The 19,345-nt window shown below is 38.8% G+C and overlaps 1 protein-coding gene across 7 annotated transcripts in view; it reads left to right on the forward strand.

Annotated features, from left to right (window-relative positions):
- Nucleotides 1-17,286, forward strand: part of grm8a (glutamate receptor, metabotropic 8a) — a 106,499-nt gene extending 89,213 nt beyond the window's left edge. For 5 of the 7 annotated variants that reach the window (XM_056748969.1, XM_056748970.1, XM_056748971.1 and 2 more), the window contains 4 exons: nt 2,503-2,642; nt 3,879-4,814; nt 12,036-12,282; nt 12,732-13,394. In XM_056748969.1, the coding sequence (XP_056604947.1) occupies nt 2,503-2,642; nt 3,879-4,814; nt 12,036-12,282; nt 12,732-12,781 (1,373 nt within the window). In that variant the 3' untranslated portion in view covers nt 12,782-13,394. Of the gene's footprint in view, nt 1-2,502; nt 2,643-3,878; nt 4,815-12,035; nt 12,283-12,731; nt 13,395-14,442; nt 14,582-14,842; nt 14,883-15,896 lie in introns of those variants that run through there. The other 2 variants (XM_056748975.1, XM_056748976.1) reach the window with 2 other exon arrangements.
- The last annotated feature ends 2,059 nt before the right edge of the window (nt 17,287-19,345 follow it).

The raw sequence follows: 19,345 nt of genomic DNA on the forward strand, positions 1-19,345 counted from the left end.
TCATGATATTTCATAAGGTACAGTACACGTTTATGGTACCGTGACAACCGTACATCACATACAGAGAGAGAGAGAGTGTTTGAGAAGTAATGGCAGTCTGATGCTTGGATGACGAAATACTTTTGTTATGAAATAGAGTTTTTGTGTCTTTCTAGGGATTTTTTTAGTCAGATTTATCAGAGATGGCTTGGTGTGAATGATCGTCAGGACATTTCTAAGATGATGTTAGTGTTTTTCGAGTCTTCTGGGTAATGGCTTAATGATGTCTCTTTCCTATTTTAGTTCCTATATACAGTAAGTCCCAACTGCTTCAGTGTAGAGTTGAGATGTTTACCTGTTTTTGGATCTGTGCGATATCGAACGCAGTAACGATAATGCTTCAAGTTTCTATAAATTTAAACCGTATTGAAATGTATTTGTTGTACTTTCTTTATGATCATCAACATAAAACTTTGACCACATACAACTTTCAGAAATCATTGCGAATCATTGTGAAATGCACATTTGTCAGATTAAAGTCATATTATACTTTCCTAGGTTTTATACTAGATTGTATTTTAGTTCTTCATTGAATCGTTTCATGTTTCAAATGAAACTTGTATGAAATCATTTCATGTAGATGCTGCGCTTCTTACCTGCAGAGACCGTGCTGTCAAATTTACAATTCATATCTATGAATCTGTTAGCAGTCTAACATAAAATCCTCTCTTTAAATAGTCAATTGTTTCTCAGACGTCAATGAGATTAAATTGAGACCAAACGAAACTTGCTTAAATCACATCTGCGTTTTAGATATTTCTCCTGAGGAAAAGAGTCCGAAATCTCAACAATGTGTCAAACTGAGCTCAGAATAGTCAAGTCTGCAATCAAAATTCAATATTATTTTAAATCTCAATATGATCTCAAACAATTCTCATCAAATGTACCCAAATCCAGATTATTTCACTTCTGCAATCTACATTCTTTTACACCTCCATACTCTTCATGTGCTTCAGATTTCTCTTAAGCAGTTTTTGGAGTCACAGGAATCAGACGTCGGGGGTCAACTGAGGTTAATCCCACTGAGTGTCTCATAGTTACGAATGCGTCCTGTAATCCTTTATTTCCCGCTGTCCTGTTTCACCTGGAAAGCAAAGCTTTGATCAATATCAGGGATAAATTCAGTAAGCCTGGATTCTGCGTGGTGTCGCTCTGTCGCTTGTGTTTTCACACACAGGGATCCATTCCTGCGCTGTTGGTAGATTAATAATGGAGTAATCATACGTTGATTGCAGATGGCTGGCTTATTTATTTGCATTATGCTGTGTTGATTCGCAGTGACGGCAGGCTCGCCGTGATCCCAAGAGAGCAGGAACCTCCCGCGCAGCCCGGGGAGAGATATTTGCACCTGAGAGCAGAGGTTCAGAATGACAATGAGCGTCACACCTCACGGGAAGATCTCAAATGCACAGCGAATACAAAACACTCGTCTTGGGTCTGAAAAGAGGAGTGTTTTCTTTGGCTTGATGTCTTTTTAAATAAAATAACTGTGCTGTCTGGACACTCGCTGTTCAGACTCTCTGGAAATATTGCTTCAGAATTCAGTGCCCGCCTCGCCTCTCATTCAATATTTTGGTGGGGGCTTTAAAAGTGTCACGAAATATTGCGTCATAAGACATGCAAGGACCAATAAGATTCAATGTAATTTGCCGGCATTTTTTAACTTGGATGGGAGGATTTTCATGTTTTGGTGAATTATTCCTTTACAAGTTTACATATCTAAGCTAATGCATTATTCATCTTCATAAATACTTCATCAGTAACAGGATTAAATTGGCCTCAGGGGATAATTTAGGATTTGGATTTATGAGATATCAGGAGGTCATTTCATACGCAGGATCTACGCTTTGAATTCATGGAAATTGTCCTTGTGAATTTGATTCGATGTGTAGATTTTCTGACTGGCTTTAGCAGAATCAGGTGGATTTATCCGTCTCCCTCGTTCTTCACTTCAGTTCCCACGCGAGTTATGCACACCGCAGGATTTCTTTAAAAAAATAATGAGCACCTTTACCGGGTACAGTGTGGTCTAAAGACTGACAGCACATCAGTTAAAACACGAGCAAGAATATCTTGCTTGAAAATCGTAAAGCATTGTCATTTAAACAAGCACCTGGATCACAAAAACATCAGATGAGACTGTGATGCATGCTGTCAATATTGCAAAAGATTGTCTCAGGGTTTGTGGTTGACAGGGTTTATAAATATGACTATCCGTAAGACACTCATCTCAGGAAAAACATTTGGTTTCACCTCTCCATCCCCTCATGAGGTTACGGTGTGTTTATCATGTATTATTCATATCTGTGACACCTGAACGTGCTCTTTATATTTACAACGGGTTTGTGGATCTTCTGTGTTTGTCTGCAGAAGCTCAACTCTTGTCGTAATTTTTATGTATAACTTTGATTATTTCTGGATTTATTCCTCAGTCTGTGTGTTTCATCATATCCTGTTTCACAGGAAGCGCAGGGACTCCGGTGGTCTTCAATCAGAATGGGGACGCGCCGGGGCGATACGACATCTTTCAGTATCAGATAAACAACAAATCGACGGCTGAGTATAAAGTGATCGGCCAATGGACCAACAAACTTCATCTGAATGTAAGTGAGGAGAAAATCATCCGTATCTAGTAGTGTTATACATTTTTTCATGAAAAACTATTTATAAGTGATTAAAAAAACATAATCTAGCATTAGCTAACCATTTTAATTTAATCCTCAAGTGAATGTGAATGTGCAATGAGAGAATAGCCTAGAACATATTTTATTCATTGCGAATTGATTGAAATGTGAAAAGTAAACCAGATCGAAGTCAAAGATAAATTCTAGTTTGTAAAAACAATGCCTAAAGTAATTATTATTAAATAGCCAAGATCATGTATGATATTTTAGAAGCATCCCCAACATTTTTTCAAATGTATTTGGCAGATTTTTTACAAAGGCAAGACACCAATGACTGTTTCAGGGTTTTGAAATGTTGTTTAAGGTTTTTAGCGTGTGTCTCGCTGAATGATGTGAAGGTCTAAGTTTACAACTTGCTGAAACTTAAACTTATTGAGAAATTTTTAATGTGTAAAAATGACAATCCTTGAAATGTTCTTCATTCCACTTATATAAGATGTATGACGTATAAAATGCACGTTTTTACTTTTTCTATGGAAGATGTGAGCGATGTTTGTTTATCCCTGGAAAAGTTGTCCCAATGGTGTATGGCTAATAGTTTGTATGTAGTTATTTATTGTGAACATCTAAACCCTCTCTGAGTTTCTTCATGATGGATAAATGTGAATGAAACTGTGGTCACTCAGGCTTTAGTTTTTAAAACGAGAGATTTAAAAGAAGGATTTAGCTTTCTATCCTTTTCTGTGATAAGTCGAACTGTTCATTTAAAAATTCTGCCTTCTTTCATTTTAATACGTCTTTTCTTTTCTTCATCTCCTCTAATTAAACCCAATCTGTTTTTGCCAGGCGTAATTTGTCTCAAGCGTGAATAATTCATTCACGGCTTCAGCCATAGAGCAGAACTATAGCGACGGCTTCATTTGTCCCGCCGATCGCTCCGGCATGTGCAATTACATTTCTTGATGAAAGTTTGCGTGCCACATGAGTTATACGGCAGTCACTCCTTAAACTCAAGCCTGTCGTGTTATTTATTTCATCTCAAACGCCTCCGGCGCAGGTTCGTCCCGAAATATATCTGTCATGAAAGTTGGGAGTCAAGCAGAAGCCGGGCTTATTTTCCTCTGGAGCTGAGAGGAAATAAAATGATTTCTTCTGCAAACATGACACAGGTGCAATGCAATTTTTGACAGCGTTTGTTTTCCTTCTTCTCCGCAGGTGGACGTCATGCGATGGCAGACGGGTGACCCCACTCTTCCAAGCTCGGTGTGTAGCGTGCCGTGCCAAATGGGCGAACGGAAGAAGATCGTGAAGGGTGTTCCCTGCTGCTGGCACTGCGAGCGATGTGAAGGGTATCATTACCAGGCCAACGAGTTCATGTGCGAGCTGTGTCCGTACGAACAACGTCCCGACCAAAATCGCACCGGCTGTATCCCCATTCCCATCATCAAACTGGAGTGGCATTCGGCCTGGGCCGCCGTGCCGGTGTTCGTCGCCGTCATGGGCATCTTGGCCACCAGTTTCGTGGTGGTGACCTTTGTACGCTACCACGACACGCCAATCGTACGGGCGTCTGGACGGGAGATGAGCTACGTGCTGTTGACGGGCATTTTTTTGTGTTACGCCATCACCTTCCTCATGATCGCTACACCCAGTTTGGGCATCTGCTCCTTTCGCCGGGTGTTCCTGGGTTTGGGAATGTGCTTCAGCTACGCGGCCCTGCTCACCAAGACCAACCGCATCCATCGCATCTTCGAGCAGGGGAAGAAGTCGGTGGCCGCCCCGCGGTTCATAAGCCCCGCCTCTCAGCTGGTCATTACCTTCAGTCTGATCTCCGTGCAGCTTCTCGGCGTGTTTGTGTGGTTCGCCGTCGACCCGCCGCACACGGTGGTGGATTACGGCGAGCAGCGCACGTCCGACCCGAACAAGGCCCGAGGAGTCCTCAAGTGCGACATCTCGGACCTGTCGCTCATCTGCTCGCTTGGCTACAGCATCCTTTTGATGGTCACATGCACTGTTTACGCCATCAAGACTCGTGGCGTGCCGGAGACTTTCAACGAGGCCAAGCCCATTGGATTTACTATGTACACAACCTGCATCATCTGGTTGGCATTTATACCCATCTTCTTTGGAACGGCGCAGTCGGCTGAGAGGGTAAGTCACAATGCTAAACATTATTTCAAGATGTGATTTTTAATTGTTATGAGGTGATACCTTGTATTGGTTCTACTTGGGGAGCTCCGATATCTGATGAGATTTTGTTATCGCGTGCTCGGAGTCTCATGGCATTCTGAAAAATGTGTTTTGGTGAAACGCAGTGAATGTTTGTTTGTGTCGATGCGAGCTATAGGCAGCAGAATGTTGCTGTAGGCTACAGTTAATAACATCACCTGCTGTTTAACCCATCACCTGACCCGGTGGGTGTTTAACTTCACGTCTCACAAAAACCAGCGAGAGCTGCGCTTCACATTCTCACATGGTGATGAACATTAGGCGACCGGCAAATGTGAACGAGTAAGATCAGGTAGGTGGAGTATCGATCTGAAATCAAGGAGCTCAGGAAGGTCTCAAAGGAAGATTCTGAAGTTTGAATGAGCAATAGTTCAACCGCAAGTGAAAGTTTGTTTGCTTCCCTCAGGAATCTTATGCATCTTTGTCCAACATCTGTCAAGCTCCGAAACAACTCATACTGTTTTTAAAGCTGTGATTTTTCTGTTATTTGTGGAAAATCTTCCCTTCTTTTGCGGCCCAGACATTTCATTCTTCATTCTGCACATTGACAAATATATATATATATTTGTCTTTTACATTTACATTGTCATTTAGCAGATTCCTTTTTTTATCTGAATGCTGGTGCATAAGCAGTGTCAGAGATATTAAGGTTTTGTTTTCAGTTTTATTGTGTTTTATTCATATTTTGAATAAGATTTATTATTTTAATTTTAGTTCATTTTTGGCTAATTTGTTTTGTGCATTTGTCATGTTATTGTTTATCATTTTATTTTGGGGTAAAGTTAAATTTTTTGCTGAGCTAACATTTCTCCTTTTTGTTTGCTTTACATTTTATTATTTATAACATATATGTTAACAGGTTCAAAATAAAAATCAAGCTGTTTTTTTAGCGTATATTATATTTATATCAAAATAATATTATGGCTATTGTTTATTTCAATAAACAGACATTTTTAAATAGTTTTGGTAAACTATAATATGTCTTTCTGTCACACAAAATGCAGACTCTGAATATGAAATAATAGTCACATGAATAATTTCTAAGCTTCTTTTATTAATATTTAATTTGAGTTTGACTGAAAACCCTTGAACTATACGACCCAGACAAAGATGTTCTGTATTTGTCGAAATGCTTCAACTGTGTTATTTGACTTCCTGCTGTTGTTCCGATCAAATCTCATTACCACTTTGCTCTTTAGTCACATGAGCTTCTCGCTGAGACTGATACGCTGTACTCCAGCCAACAGAGACAATTATGGATGTACCAATTACTTCCTAAACTAACAAGCTTATTTGTATTCTTATTTAATGGTGGAATTGTGGGGCGGATGAAGGTTTATTAACACAACCCCCCACAACCCATCTCATTACATTCTAAGATAACAACAAAATCATTTGATAAAGGCAAAATGGTTTCTTTATAGTTTTTATCACAAATAGAAAAAATAATAGTCTCTATATATTAACCAATTCACAAAGCAAAATAATTTAATAACCGCATGGTAATGAAAAATGATCAGGCTTGAGTTAATATTAGTACAGAACGTCGATGTTTTATTGGCGTCTGCATGTGTGAAATGAACCGGTGTAGGAAAGAAGATAAAACCCCACCTCCTGTAAAATATGCCCCCATTACCAAGAATGTGCTTTAGCTAACGCTCCCAAAATCAATTTCATTGCGGCGACTATTACCTCTCAGTTTTTCTTCGACATAAAAACATCACATCTGAAATGATCTCTCCTTCTGCGTTTGAGAAAGATACCACCCCAAAAACCAATACATGCACTTTGACATTTCCTATTGAGAGAGCTCTCCAGAATCAGAACCGGTCAATACAGCGTTGGACGGATGATGGAAACCAATGTGTCTAAAGGTGACTGGTTAATGTAATCGCTTTACACATCTGTCCCATCACATTACGCCTCTCGCTTTGAATGGTTTTGTTGGGTGTTGTTAAGGTCACACATGTGTAAATTCATCCTGAAGGGACTAAAACTTCATTTTTTTCAAGTCAAAGTTGATTGTTAGATGAAATGAACATGCTGCCAGATATTGCCTTTACATGATTAAATAGTCACAGAGATGGACGTTTTTTTCTCCGGGGGCTGTTTTGTGTGGTGCCAGAGCATAAATATGCACATTTGAGGGGTGGGTGAAATACATTTATATGCACAGTAATATTACAACATGAACTGAAATGTGGTAAAGTTGTTAGCAGCGATACCCGTGTTATGCTAATCCTCATGTGGGTGTGAGCACATTCTCACTGGAGCGTGAAATATTCGGCTGTTTTTCTCTCATGATGAATGTTATGAAGAAATTAGAACATGCACTTTGCACTTTTTTTGGCACATTACTGTCAATGTTTTCATCAGAGCCACCGTAGCTGAACCAAATCTTTGTGACATTTAGATGTTTTTAGTTTTACTTGAGTTTTAATACCTTGAAGGCCAGCTTTGTTCTGTTTTCGTTCTGCCGCCTTTGTTCTGCAGGATTTTGTGAATCAAAGAGATAAAGTTAAATTAAAAATTTACGGTACTTTATTATTTAAACAACAGCTCCGTACGAGGATGAAAGATGTCTCATGTCATAACAGAGTTATTATAGTCTTGTTTCTAGTTTTATTGTATTTTTACTTCTAGTTTTTATGTTAATTTAAGTTCAATTTTGAGCAATTTTTTTATATGATTTTGTCATTATTTTTTATGTTTCTATGTAACTTTAACATCTTTTTCAAAGTTTTAATTTTAGTAAACTAAAATAAATAGCCTAGGTGTTTGAATAGACGCGTCAATTTAATTTTTAATCAACAAATCCATTTAGATTTTGCTCATAGCCACCAGATATGAAGATATAGACTAAACTGAACGATCTGAAGTGACAGTGTGAACAGTGATGAAATCACAACCGTGTTCTATATCTACATCTACCTGTTGCTATCGTAATGATGTAAGGCACATAAGATCTGTCTTTCAGCGTCCTGTGTGGACATGAAGCTGTATTACCTCGGATTAGATAAGCTTCGGTTACGTTCGTCCTGCTAATATCATACGTGAAGGCAAGCTTGCCTCAATGCCACCAAAGGCTGCTCATAATTCATCTTTCTCGGCGGCTGGCGGCAGATAATATTCCTGCTGGTGGAGAGAGTGGCCGCCCGGTCCTTAGTGTGCCGTGAGCAGTGCTATTAATCACGGGTAATCCGCAGAGAGCGTCCCGAGAATCACTTCTGCAGCCGTGAGCGCTAATGCAACGGAGAGAAGACGCTGTCGACCAATGAAAAGAGCTGAATTATTTACACAACAGGAACAAAATCTGAAGGTGATCCGTTTTGAAATGGATTCTTTAGTGCTTGTTTTTCTCGTCCGGTTCTTACAACATGACTGTTTTACGGAGTTCTCAACAATGTAGTTTTTCTAAGATGTTATTGAAGACTGAAGGATGGAGAATACAGAAGCAGCGAAAACAATTTATTGGCATCATTGCATGAATTTCAGTTTTATGTAATTGACACCAAATCTGCACGTCTCACTGATCAAAGATTCATTTCAAAACATTGTCGTGGTAAACACACACATGTGATATAATCAAGATTAGCTGATTAAAACAAGTGTTCGTGCGTAATGCACAAGAGAAATATCGTGCTACACACATGTTTGGACTTTTAGATAGATAGACAGCATTCCCTTTCTCTCGGGTCTAAAATTATGTTTCTGCGTGTCGTCTGCAGCACAGTTCATTTTAAAATAATCTGATTTCGAATCTTTGACTCCGAGGATTTTGTGATTGAAGAGACCGTGAGACGTTCTTTTCAAACACAAATTTTCTCTCTTCGGTTCCGTGAGAGATAAATGAAAATGACTTGGCCGTATTTTAATCAAATTCATATTGTATACCATGAACATAAAATACATATTCATAGGTTATATTTATCAAAACCTCATATTTGGCAGTGATATTAAGAGTGAAGCTGTATTGAGTGAGATGGATATGGACGGGAGGTTTGTGTTTTATGCAGTTAATCTTGATGAATTGCTGCCGTGTGAGATTGAATGAACAGATGTAAGACAGCTTCACCTCCCTCACTTCCATAATAAACTTAAACAGAAATGTCAAATGCTAATGGCTACAAGAAACCCAAACATGTGTGTGTGGAATAGAATGGAACGGAATAAAATAGAATAAAATAAAGTAAAAAAAAAATGTATATAAGAATATTATAATATAGAATCAATGAATTGTACTGATGATGTGAGTCATCTCTGTTATATTCAGTATCTTTCTCTCTTTACTGTTCTAATCGTGTGTTAAAGTCTATGCTGTATAAGAGGATTCCTGTAGGTTAATTGCACATATAGATTTATGGTTTTCTGTCGGTGTTGAAGTGGTTCAGAGAAATGTCATTAAGACTTTAAGAGCAGTCGCATTACAATCATCTGTTTAACTTCCGACCCTGAGAGCTCCAGCGAGGTTTGAAGTGCTCAGTTTGAAAGGTCTTCTACGTCATCCTCTCTTTATGTTGCCGTGTACGGTCTCCAGATGCTCTAGATGATGTGTAAAATTCACCATTAAGATTTTTTGAGATATGTGTAAATTCACCGTTTTAAAGCTTTTGTTTACATTATGATTTGTAAGAATAAAGGGAACAATATAGCCAGGAATTGATTTGTTCGTGATCTTTTGAGAGAAAACACCATTATGAACTGTAGAAACATAGTGTACTTTAAACAAAGAAATTATGAAATGCAGCTTGAAATTCTACCTTTTTAAAGTTTGACTTGAATAGTTTTCAGAGGCGCTATACATCATATCATAAGTCAGATAGTGTTTCTGCTACAGTGGCTGTTTCTTAAGTTAGGTCCGGTCTCTCCCGAGGGTTTATGAGTTTATTAAACTCGCAGTAGAAGCCACTCATACATGACGGGTTCTGCCGGACTCTCTGGTCCTGATGTCACATGATCTCACAGATCAATGGATCCCATTCCAGCTCACTGGAAGATGATGACAAATATCATGAAAGTCGTTCTGTGTTTTAAAGCTGTTCCCAGGACAGCCGAAGCCGACTGTATGCGGTGTTTAAGTTTGTAACTCAGAGAAGAGGTTTGGTCATTTGATGTAATGAGCAATGTTTCCTCTCTTACTGCTTGACTTATATTTAATGGGCTGCCGTTGCTCTTGTGTGATTTCTTTGATGTAGAAGCAAATTAACGCTGATGTAGACGTAGCTTTCAGTGGAAAATCTCCAATTTATGTCGGACCGTTTTGGATCGATACCCGTGAAGCTGCTCTCCTGCGATTACCTGCAATTTCCTAAGTAAGAAAGCTAGAATATCCCCAGACTCAGTTATGGCAGTGTGTTTAAATTGCTCTCCGCTGTGTGTGTGTGTCTGTGTGTGTGTGTGTGTGTGTGTGTGTAGTGTCTAGATAACCTCTCTGACTTGAGCTCTGTGCCCGCTGTGAGTCATCATCAGAAATACAAATACACAAAAACACACTCGAACACACACTTGAATACATGGATAAATAGATAAATGACCGTTTTCTAATGATTTTAATTCATGTAAATCGTATTATCATCACTGAAGACCAATTTACCTAACGTCTCATGATACAAGATACTGGGTTTATAATACAAGAGTTTTAAAATATAAAGATTTTTTTGTGAATTTGTATTTAAATTAATATTTCTTGTAAATGACAACTTGTTTGGTTTAAGGTCTAGTTATACATAAAAAATAGCTGCATGTCTGTCACTGAAAAATAAAACAGAACTTTAAGGTAAAATTAAGAGAGGCAAAACAAAACAGAGAGCAACTTTAAGCTTTATTTAAAGCACAAAATTAAAAAAACATTCATTTTGACGGTAGGCCATGTGTTGACAACCCAACCAATTGGGATTAAAAAATGTTATATATTGCGATATATCCACATATTTTGATGCCCCCAAAAGTACTGTATGTAAGATACAGGTACAGTAAGGTCCTTCTGAAGATGTTCATCTTTAAACTAAAGCCGCAATGAGAACCGGTTGAACTGAAACCACTTTTCTTCCCAAATCCATCTGTAAATGTCACTGAATATTTATTCCTGCCTGAAAAACCACGACATCACCCCAGAGTTTGGTGTATTTTCATCCATGTTTGTTATTACTGTCTTGTATGTTACTTTTCTTGTGAAAGTCGAGCGTGATGATAGTACCGGAGGGTCATGAGAAGCCCTAGAAGATTTAGTTTACACAATGCTTTTGATTACGAGTGAGATGGATATTAAGGATTCAACACACTTACTCTCATGTTTTGTCATCGCCTGTGCGTTTGATCTCAAGCGTGTCTCACCATCTGCTGAGATTTTACCCGGCTGGAGACAGAGATACACACTGCAGCTCTGTGTGTGTGAATTCATGTCTGTTAATCGCTTTCATTTTTTTATTCTAATTATTGGAAGTTATAAATGTGTCTCAGAGAGTGAGCACACCGCTTTATCCAGATCATTATACTTTCAGCATCTGAAGTCCTTATAAAAGTGTGTATTTGTGTTTGTGTGTGTGTGTGTGTGTGTGCATGTGTTTCTGTTTATGTGTTTGGGTGTGCTTGTGTGCATGCATGCGTCCGCATGTCTGGTGAGTAAGAGTAGTTGAAGGCTTTTTGTGAAATCTTGTTTCAATGTACAACTCACAATGCCCACCAAATATTATTTTGTTCATGTATTACACAAAAATCCATCACAAAAAAGGGTTCTTTTAAACAATGCATTTTAACATTGGCATAAAAAATGCAATAGATAGGCAGTAGAACATTTTCTAACATCGAAATATATGCAAATAGATTCATTTTGATTCAAAAATGTGTCACAATCAACCTGAATTCAACCTATTTTATGCATTACAGTAACATTTGAGACAGAAATGTGCTTCGAGAATTGAAACGAAATTAGCCGGTTGGTGTCTAAAAAACAAAAAGAAAACTTCAACTCAAACGGTTCTCTGCTTAACCAAATCTTCCATTAGCCGTGACCTCCAGTAGACTTTAATGACATGAAAAGAAAGGTCAAGAGTCTAAATCACTTTCTTATTACGAGCAGAACATCTCCCATTCTGTACCTAATTATACAGATATTTCATCTAGTTTCTCTCTCTTTCTGTGCAGATGTACATCCAGACCACCACCCTGACCATCTCTCTCAGTCTCAGCGCGTCTGTATCTCTGGGGATGCTCTACATGCCTAAGGTGTACATCATCATCTTCCATCCGGAGCAGAACGTTCCCAAACGCAAGCGCAGCTTCAAAGCTATCGTCACTGCCGCCACCATGTCAGGAAAACTGGTACAGAAAGGAGGCGACCGGCCCAACGGAGAGGTGAAGACCGAGCTCTGTGAGAGCATGGAGACCAACAGTGAGTAATATTCCCCGCAATATCATTTTCCACATCGTGGAAAACAGTGTGACATCATCGGCCTTGGTTTGATCAGCATATCAGACTAACATTTGGTCATCTGTTTGGCTGATTTCACTTCTTTTTTTCGGTTGTTACCCAAAGTGCGGGATTTTAGTTTTGAAAATTGAATCAGGCAGCGGTGATCCGACGCTCCGAGAGGAAATAAGCTCATCTTAAGTAACCAAGCCAATTAACTTGTTAACTCTGAGCTGCGGGTGACGGTTCGCCTTCTGAAACATTAAAGCGCACTGATTCTAAATCATCATCAGTCAAAACTAGAAAGCTTTTTATTCGTGCTCCTGACACTTCTTTTAATAGGCGTAATAAAGTAAGCTGCGGATGCAGAAGATGATGATGTGGTTGCGTTGAGTAAATCTGATTCTCTTACGTGTGGTTCTCCTCACCAGCGTCCTCCACCAAGACGACGTACGTCAGCTACAGCAATCATGCCATATGAAAAGGGGGCGTGCTCTGGGGCGGATCCAGGGGGCGGGGCCCTGCGTAAACCACGACAGGCTAATGGACCTCCCATGGGGATATAAGCATGAGATTTTTTGTAATCGTTCTGCATCAAACTAAAACCTGCGGCAACCGGAGGAGCAATGTAAAAACCGGTCCAAGCGGACGGGCTGATGTCATGCACCGAAGCGCTGGCCATCCTGCCGTGAACCCACACCGTCATGTTAGCACTCGCAACAAAAACCTGACGTCGCCGGCTCACGGACACACTCGAAGTCATACCCACGCAAAAAAAAATGACGAAAACATGCTGCCGCCGGGAAACACATTCACAGTAAACTTTGGATATGTGGATGTTAAAAGAAGATATATTAAAACTGTCAGAGTCGCATATGTTTGTTGTTAATCTACTTGTATTTTTGTGGTCGTGCGGATTTTTTCATTTTTGTCTCACTTTGTCTGAATCCTGCATTCTAAGATGACTTGTCTTGTATTGGCTGACTGAGATGTAATACTGGGGTTGTGAAGCTGTAAAATGCCATGGTTGAAGCATGCTAGTTTTTATACTAAAAAAAGATTTATTTATAATAAAGGAATGTTTTGCAAATGTGTAGCGTTGTTGGATGTGTATTTGACAACGTTCTTCACTCCCATTTACATTGAAACTGATACAGATTCAAACTTTTAACCCATGCCAATATTTGTCAATTTTTTAAATTGACAGAATACTTTTCAAGTTTTTACAATGTTTTGTTTGAATACGTTTTAAAAGGCATTCAAGTATTTAGGTTGTTTATTTGAATCCTCATCAAATCTATTTAACATTCAAAAGGCCAACAAAACAAAATACAATTGGGAAAAATTTCAAAGATTATTTTTGCTGTCCAATATCTCTTATTATTACACGGCGCGTTGGAATGCTTGATTCTGATTGGTTAGTCGGGACATTTGCAGGTTCGTTATTCCCAGATAACAACCTCTAAAATCTAACAACACACGGATGCAGCAAATCGGTTTGACATGTTTTTTTTTAACAAATTAAATATAAATATGTCTTTTAATAACATATATGACATTATATCTACAAATGATTAAATCAAATTGCCAAATTGAACGTCGTTTCTTACCTTAAAACCGAAACTAAACTGCTTTTCCTCAAAGAAGGTCTGCATTCGGTTAAAATGAGCTGAAGAAATACTTCAAATTCACATTTCATGTCCAGTTTTTTTCTCATGTGCCAAGTAGCCGCGTAATAAGCGGGATAATGTACAAGCAGCCGGCTATTATCGCGAAATAAGCCCCTTCAGTGTGAGACAAGTTACATTTTAATAACAAATATATCCAGCACATTCCATTTATTTATCAAGTTTGCGTTTTAGTTTGTTATATCTGCCGTCAAGCAGTCGCCAGTATGCCTTTGGTTTTAGATTAATAAAATAATATATTTTTGGTGGCTTAAATATCTGGGGCATGTCTAATTGAAACACTAATGCATTTTTCTACAATACATTTTCTATCAGAAATATTATGGGTTCAATGCAAATGAATGTCACAATATAATGACTTTGCCTTTTCTCTCAGTTCACCTTGAGACTTGAAGGTGAAGCTGAATTGTAAAGATAATGACTTGAAAAAACTTTCCCTGATCATCTTCCATAGGTCATGTTTGAAAAGGTCTCTTTTTCCTCAATGAACCGGTCTCTGACTGCTAGACTCAGATGGGTGAGTCAGCATAAGGCGATGTTCAATGTCATACTAACTTTTCTTTAAAAACGAGTCTTGACTGGCAGCGTGGCGCCCGTGGCGTGACCACATCCAGGTTACCCGGTCAGCTGAGGGATGGGTGGAATGAGATAACAGATGTTGAGTAAGTGTCACACATTGCTTGAGGCTGTCCGTTTGACCATGGGCCTCTCGTGACATGGTACGATCCTCTAATGCTTCTTATCTGTACCCGGTTAAATCAATTACTTTACCCCTTTAGCACGGGGATGCCTAGAACATCCAATTCATCCTCTCTCTCTCTCTCTCTCTCTCTCTCTCTTTCTCTCTCTCTCAGGTTTGTCAGACCCGAAGTACAGAGGCAGGTGTCTTCTCAGGTAAGGACCAGCATCACAAAACTCATCTTTCTGAGAGATGCGGTTGCCATGGTAGCGACACAGATGTCGCTGTCTTCAGACCTTGATCTCCCCCGCGTATTCTCTTGGTGATGAGCATCGCTCACTCATCCCAGAATCCCTTGGTCAGATTCCTGGTGCAGTCGTGATTATAAAATGATAGTCATAAAGTGGCAGGTGTTAACAGTTTATAAATAAATCCTTGTCATGTGAATCGTTTTCGTCTGTGTTACCTTTAATCTCGGCGTGCTGAGCAGCTTTGCTCTACATAACCATGACCACGCTGCGGTTTCACAGTCACTATGGACAGCTTGTCGTCAGCCTCTCTGGATTATAACACATAAACACGTCACTTATCCTGTTCTGTTTGTTCTCCATAGACATGCAGTGAACGAGACCGAGCCATACCCACACACCAGAATAACAGAATAACACTTTTTATTTCCACAACTTCTCAACAGACTGGCCTTTTTAGTTTTGTCTGACAGGATTTTATCTCCAGCAAAGAAGAGAAACATTTTAAAAGCCATTGTATTGTTTAAGGGCTGTTCCCGAAGGAGCACAAGAATAAAATAAATGTAATCTCCAGACGTCTATAGCTGGAAAATTACAACACAGTTTCACCACAATACAAATGTATGAATCTTTACCACTATTTTTCAGTGTTTGTCCCATTATGTATTTAACTTTATTTTTTACATAATTTAAAATCTTAGAGGTGCTGTTTATCTTAAGTGTTTTAATCAAATCATTTGCATCAAGAATAAAATATGTTTAATACACAATAAGAGTAATGAAATAGAAAGAAATGAGAAAATGAAGATGAATATAGTTTCAACAACAATAAAATAAGGTTAAATATGAAAAGAAATACATTTGTACAAGAACACTGATATTTACTTTACGAAATGCACATTTTTCTTTCACTTAAGCTATAGACTATTGTTGCTCAGTGTTGTTATGATGTTGTTTTCTTACCGCTGTGATTTTCTTCAGACAGTGAACATATGAATGGCTGCAAAGTGTTTAGAGGAACACAACACCTGGGACACCTGAGCTGTCAGGAATGTCGTAGCCGTCAATCATCCGCTCTCCCAGAATGCTGCCGGGGGAAACGTTACAGATGCTCCGTGTGCTTAATTATTATTGGACCGCTTGAGAATTTCACGGCATGTAAACAGAAACAGGTGAACAAAAACAAACACTCGTCTGTGTGGCTTGAATAGCTTTTATTATAACATTTTTTTTATTAATACTTGAAATGCTTGTGTCTTCAAATATGTTTTCAAAGTGTTATATTTCATACTTCATGGACTTATTTTATAAACAGAATCGTCTATTTTGCTATTTTATTATAATAATTCCCTTAGTTTCTTCAGAATGAAAAGGTTGCATTTTTTTCATATCACCCTTAAATGATTCTCTATATGGCTGTACAATGATAAAAAACTCATTTGATTTGACTTCGACAATCCCAGCAGCAATGTTGTCTTCACCAGATGTTGTCAGTCACCCTCTTAACGTGTCGACATGAAAGCGTTTGGTCTCGGTCTGTTCTCAGAACAGCCACAGGCTCTCTGTATGTGATTCTCACATCTTGACAGCATCACTGAGAAACAGCCGCATGATACAAAAATCCCAAAGCTGGAGAAGAGCTGCGTGCGCCTGTAGAGCTCTTGTTTGTCATGCTCGGCTGCAGACGGGTTCTTCCGTCCAAGCGAGACCGTGAAGAATGTACACGGCTGTTTTTATGTCTTTCAGGGAAAACTGGTCCTTATTTATGTGTGAAGATGCAGTCAGGATATAGAAGGGTTTTCCAGTTGTCATTAAGAATGAAATTGTTTTATCTCATATATCATTATATTGCAATTGTGTTATAATTTTGCATCTCATGATTTGAGCGATATTCCGTTTTGGAAGATATTCTGTGCTTTCTCCAAATGAAGTTCCAAGGATTTCACAGCATCAACTCTAAATTACAAACCTGTATTAGCAACGGGATACAACAATTATTTTCTGCAATTGTGTTTCAATGTCATCGAAGATTAAAAAAAATTAGATGAACTAGACAGACGAACAATGGAAAAACATTTCAAGATTTAAAGGTCAGGCAAAACTTTGACAAAAAGTAGTCTGAAGGCTCGGTCTGAAGTCCCAGTCCGAATAAAAATGACAATGCCTATTATTTCATGAAATATTGTAGCGTGTACTGTAAATAGTTGATACTCTTTTTAAAATGTGTGTTTACCTTATAATCTTTGATTAAAATCTGAAAATGAACTTCCTTCCTGTGATGACTATCTATCCTATGTGAGTATCCGTTAAGTCTTCATCCTTCAGTCTACTGCCAGTTCCATTACAAAATATGAAATTTTATACATCCAATCAAATCGCAGAGAAAGACGAAAGCCACTCCCTCTATTATTCTCATTAGAAATTCAATTTCACTCGGAAATACGTCAAATTACGGAAGTAAAAACGATCGCAGATTCTTGTTAACGGGACTTTAATGATTACAATGGGTTGAAGTTAGTCACAGGATATAAACTACTCAACTGATTGAAAAAACTAGAACTTTATTTCTCTCAAATTGTGTTAGATTTAATTCAGTTTATGGGAATGTGATGTTGATTTTGTAGTTGGTAACATTTAGTCAGTAAATCTGTTTATTAAATTTATTTGGTTGGATTCACAGTAGTTCAAAATACAAGAAATGAGATTTTGGCTACCCGCTGCTGGCACTTAATGAGAAAGAACATCACAGCACCAAAGTCATCTTTTCTTCCATAGTCATTGAGTTTGACAGTAAAACTTGTACAGTTTATGAAAACATCCCTCAGGTTTTCATGATGAATTTTCTCTCTGTATTTTCTGACCTTCTGGCGATATTCAGGGTTATTGATTTAGGTCTGACTGCTCTCGTTCGCTTTACACCGCCACACTTTTAAACTCCAGACCAAAGCGAGCCAGAGTTTCTCTGAATAACTCAAAGTCTCTCATGAGTTCCCTGCTGGCAAACGGGGCATGGACACTCTCAAAAGATCTCCCAGAATCCTCAGCGTGTGAAAATCTTTTCTTTGGGACATGAGGTTGTTTGTCAGCATTGTGACTGTTTATTATCCTCCAGTAATTCATCTTATTAAAGACTCCATGAATTAAAAAGTTAAGTTTTGGAGCTTTTAGTTCAGTATGAATATGAATGTTTGCTGAATTTCTAATTTGTATTGATATGTTGTATTAAATTAGAAATTAAAATACTTAGTTCTGCCGTGTTATGTGAGTTTTGTAAATATGTGCATGTTGGCGAGCTTGTTGAATCCTCCTAACATCTTTAAGATTCCCATCAGCTATACTTTCAGCATCTTTCAGAAATGCACTTACGCTTTAAAAGCACCAACGTGTTCTCGTAATGACTTTGGACCTGGTCAAATGTGCGTCTTAGAGCAGCCGCCGCAATTTTCCGCCCATAAAACATCTTCACACCTAACAGGCTAATGGAAGACATGCGGAACAGCGATGCGGTTCGCCTTCATTTCCAAATCGCCGAGGGTCTTTTCACTCCGAGCTCGTGTCACATCTGCGGTTTGAACACGGAGAGCCTGTCATCAGTCACGCACTTCTGCTAAAGTTTTAATGAAGGTGCCGTTTTGAGTCTCAGAGTTCACTGGGCTGTTAAAGCCCATATGCTTGTGTCCTGAGCTCTCAAGCTCCTGTCCGATGAGCCATTTAGCTCTTTTCCATTGTGTGCTGTTTTACTCATCTTACCTGTGAATGACGGTGGTGAATGAATGAGCGAGATCTCGGTGACTTTTGGAGAGATGTAATGTGTCCACAGCACATTTTTGCACTCTAGGGTCCTACAAGTTAGCATGTGTTCAGTATGTATTGAAAATAATCCAAGAGTTGACAAATATTAAGAAATAGCCCTTTTATCTTTTTCATTGCAATACAAAACATTGTGTCTGTTTTCCAGGAGCTTAACATGTCAATGATATGACCTCTGTCTTACACGCGGGGGGGGGGGGGTTTGGGACACTGAGCATTCTGGGAAATGAACAAGTTTTTAATGTTCTCCTGAGACATGTGGCAAATGCATTCATGTCGACAGAAGTGTATTTCTGCTCAACGTTTATAATTAATGTCACACACAAAAGTTCAGCGAGGATCCGCTCTGGTGATGCTCGTCCTGTAGTTGTCATGGTAACCGATCATCTCACGGGCTGATAATGAAGTACCCACTGGTTCCGGTGACCTCTGTGGCTCTTCTCTGTCCGTGGGTCAGAAAGAGCACAACCTGAGAGCGTGCAGAGACCCCTGGAGTGACAAAACTAACTGCAGAGCCAGACACACAGTTCGTCTATTATTCCTGAGACTTGAAATGTGAAATGTGTTATCTTGTACTCGTATTTTTATTAGATATGAGCAATTAAGTTTAACATGATGGG

This window comes from Triplophysa dalaica, chromosome 5 (genome assembly GCF_015846415.1).
Source record: "Triplophysa dalaica isolate WHDGS20190420 chromosome 5, ASM1584641v1, whole genome shotgun sequence".
Lineage (NCBI taxonomy): Eukaryota > Metazoa > Chordata > Actinopteri > Cypriniformes > Nemacheilidae > Triplophysa > Triplophysa dalaica.